General features: G+C 37.9%; 1 protein-coding gene across 1 annotated transcript; it reads right to left on the bottom strand.

Moving 5' to 3' along the window:
- Positions 1 to 1974: 1974 nt before the first annotated feature.
- Positions 1975 to 2880, bottom strand: LOC133745848 (uncharacterized). Its single transcript, XM_062174015.1, has one exon. The coding sequence runs from the start codon at positions 2526 to 2528 to the stop codon at positions 2139 to 2141; it is 390 nt and encodes a 129-aa protein (XP_062029999.1). The 5' UTR covers positions 2529 to 2880; the 3' UTR covers positions 1975 to 2138.
- Positions 2881 to 3200: the final 320 nt, after the last annotated feature.

Here is a 3200-nt window from a genome sequence, read left to right as displayed (position 1 = left end):
TACTGCTGGCCAGTTCGGAATTTTAATGGCCGGTTCCGGGAACGATTTTTCCGGTTCCCGGAATCTGGGGTGGCGCTGCAGCTTCTGACAGAGGATGGCAGTGAAAAGTGGACGGTAAGGATGTGAACCAGGCAGGGGATCTAATGATTCTTCTTGGGACCGGTTCAGTCACTTCCAACGGCCGGTTCAGGTTGATTCCGGTCGGTTCTGGGGCGGGGCCGCCTGTTCCGAGTTCCTGGAGTCTGTGGCTTCAAGGTGGGCGGCGGAGGTTTCTGGGATTTGAGGGTTACGAATTAAGGGTTTCAGGGTTAGGGCTTCGTGCTGATAACGTGTTAAGGAAAACTGAATTGGGAGAGAATTGAGTTGTACTTTCATTGATAATTGGGGCCTCTTTATATAGAGGATTACAAGCATAGAGATAGAGTTGTACATGGAAACATAATCGTACATTGATTGGATATTTCCTATGATTCTCCGAGAATATCTCTAATATAAACCCTATTTCAACTAGAGCAAGTAACCTTGAGTTTGGGTCAGACACATATTCTGGATTTACTTGAACAACTACCATATTTCGAAAGCTATTATCAACTAACATTGCCATTTTTCGAAAAGCTATTATCAACTAACACTACCTTCTTTCTAAAAACTACTGTCAACTGACTTATAGTAATTTTTTTGAAGAATGACGGTATATTTTTGGTTCATTAATAGTAACTTTTTGATTCACTGAAAATAATTTATTCATTCATTGCTAATAGCTTTTCAATCAATAACCATGGTTGTTTGGATGCAGTGACTTTCATAAATAATGAAAAATAAAAATATGGTGATATTTTTGTAAATATTGATCCTTTTTATATTTTGGGGTGGAGAATGGTATCTGCAGTCTTACTTTACATAACAGTTTGTAATTGATTACTTGCCTTTAGCTCAAGTTTGTTACCAACTTCACCAAATTTTTTCTTTAGTATGATTAGTTCCCAGATCAGTTTGACCAATTTGAGTCCCTCTCAGTCTGAAAGGGGAAAATTAAGCAATCGATTAAACAAATGTAATATCAGTTTTCAACCATGTCGACGGTAGGATGCATGATTACAGGAAAGCTAATGGTACGCGTTGTTGTGGCAACAAGGTGTGACAATAATTCTAACACACAGTTCTTGTTGATAGTGAAATATGATAAACTTTTGTCAATATAAAATTAAATAAAAGAAATCGATGTTTCCAATCACACCGACTTTTTCAATCTACCAAGGTTAAATGACTTTTTCATTGTTTACCCAAAAACTAAGCAATATATATCTTGACTTTGTTGGTGAAGGTATCTTAGACTTTTTCAATGTGATTTATGAATGAAAACTTATTATGTCCTTAATTTCCTTGATGAGGAAAAGAAGTTAATTTGGGCAGGACATGTTAAGGCCACTTTATACGTGCTTTTCTCCCTCACTCAGATGAATTGTTCTTCATGTAATTAAGTTAGCAGTTCATTACTTCTTATACACTATTTTTCCTTTCAAAATGAAGATAGGTCCGTTATCAATTCCATTGCTCAAGAAGTTTTGGTCACACGAATTAAACATTAAGTTTAAGAGACTTTGATTGTAGATGCATGCATGTTTTCGCACAATTTTGTACGCTGTAAATTATGTGCGGGTAAAAGAGTATTTTTCTTATAGTGATACCTCGGTTCTGGAATGCATATTGTACTGACATATGTGCCACGCTATTGCATTGGCATGGTTAGAAGACAACTATTTGAATTTCTTGGAGAAAAGCAAATGATAAATCTGAAAATTCAGGGAAACTAGTGATACTTGGCCCGAGCTGTTAATTGGTTATGTAACCTTGACCCATTACCCTTTACAATCCTAATTAAAATGGAGCGGGTAGTGATATATGGTGAGGAAGATTAGAAAAAAAAAATATGGAAAAGAAGAAGGTTCAACATATAGTTAAAAGATTGAGAGGTAATAATAATTAATAATGTGTCATGTATAAATATATCTTCATGTCAATTATTTTCTTTACAGCAAGAACTACAGCTATATGGCCGATGGGTTCTCATATCAGTGAGCAGGGTACCTCAGTTTCATGTGGCTACCTCTGGTCTCTGTCTCTTCCTCTATCTCTCTCTAATAATCTTGAGCATAGAAGTCAATAATCTCTTTGAGATTGAGCTTAAACAAAGAAGAGCAATCATTATACAACAACCATAACATATGCTCAAACAGAATAGCATCGACATCCACAAAAACCACCCTCTCCTTGCCATAGACCACAGGTCTACGATCACGAAAGTTCACCCTCTCCTTGTTCTTGTTCATCGTCTCGATCAAAACCCGAAAAGGGCTCTCTTCCAGCACAAAAGGGTCGACCAGGAACTCCCTCTTCTCCTTCCCGACCACCACCGTCACCGGACTCTCCATCTCGCCAAACCCATCTTCGGTTAAAGGCCGGTAGCCTAGCCGTGACCCCATGCACCTCTTTCTGAATATGGAAATCGGCAGGGCCAAGCAGGCCATTGAAATGACAAAAATGAAATAATGGTGCAAAAAAGCAAAGGAAGTATGAGATGATCAGAGTATATGTGTTGTAGGTATAGATATATATAGCAGCAATTTGGTTGTGTATTGAAGATGTCTCTTTGGGATTGGAGAGATGGGTGCGTATTAAGATGAGATGTGGTTGATAATTTGGGAGTGAAAGGCAAGGAATTTATGAGAGAAGAGCCTGATGATGGAGTAGGATTGAATTAATAGGCCACCGAACGGCTAGAGAGAGTACTTATTTGCAATAAGAAAAGAGTAATTTTGTAATTTTATGAGTGTATTATGTAGTTGGGAGAAGCTCCTGGCCTCCTGGCTGGCAAAAGAGCCGTTGGAAGAATAATGTATTGGTGGGTGGTAGGGAAATAAGAAATTTGGATTGTGACTGCCGAATGGGGAGACAAGACTCCATATGAAACTGCTGGCCTTTGCTGTTGATGCGTGACGCCTTGACTGAGTGTCGACATGCAAAGGTACCTCTCAGATGTGGTGGTGAATTACTTAAATATTGATTTGCTTTTTTTATTGTATAGATGTTTTTTGAGTTAAAATTCAATACCTTTTTCTTTTCTTTTTTCGAATAGGGTTGATTTTATTAATAATCAAGCCATGTAAAGTGTAAACATGCCAGAGTCTAACAAAACTTAC

This window comes from Rosa rugosa, chromosome 4, assembly GCF_958449725.1.
Source record: "Rosa rugosa chromosome 4, drRosRugo1.1, whole genome shotgun sequence".
In the NCBI taxonomy this organism is placed as follows: domain Eukaryota; kingdom Viridiplantae; phylum Streptophyta; class Magnoliopsida; order Rosales; family Rosaceae; genus Rosa; species Rosa rugosa.
The sequence above is the reverse complement of the archived record's forward strand: the minus strand, read 5'-3'. Positions and strand labels throughout refer to the sequence as shown.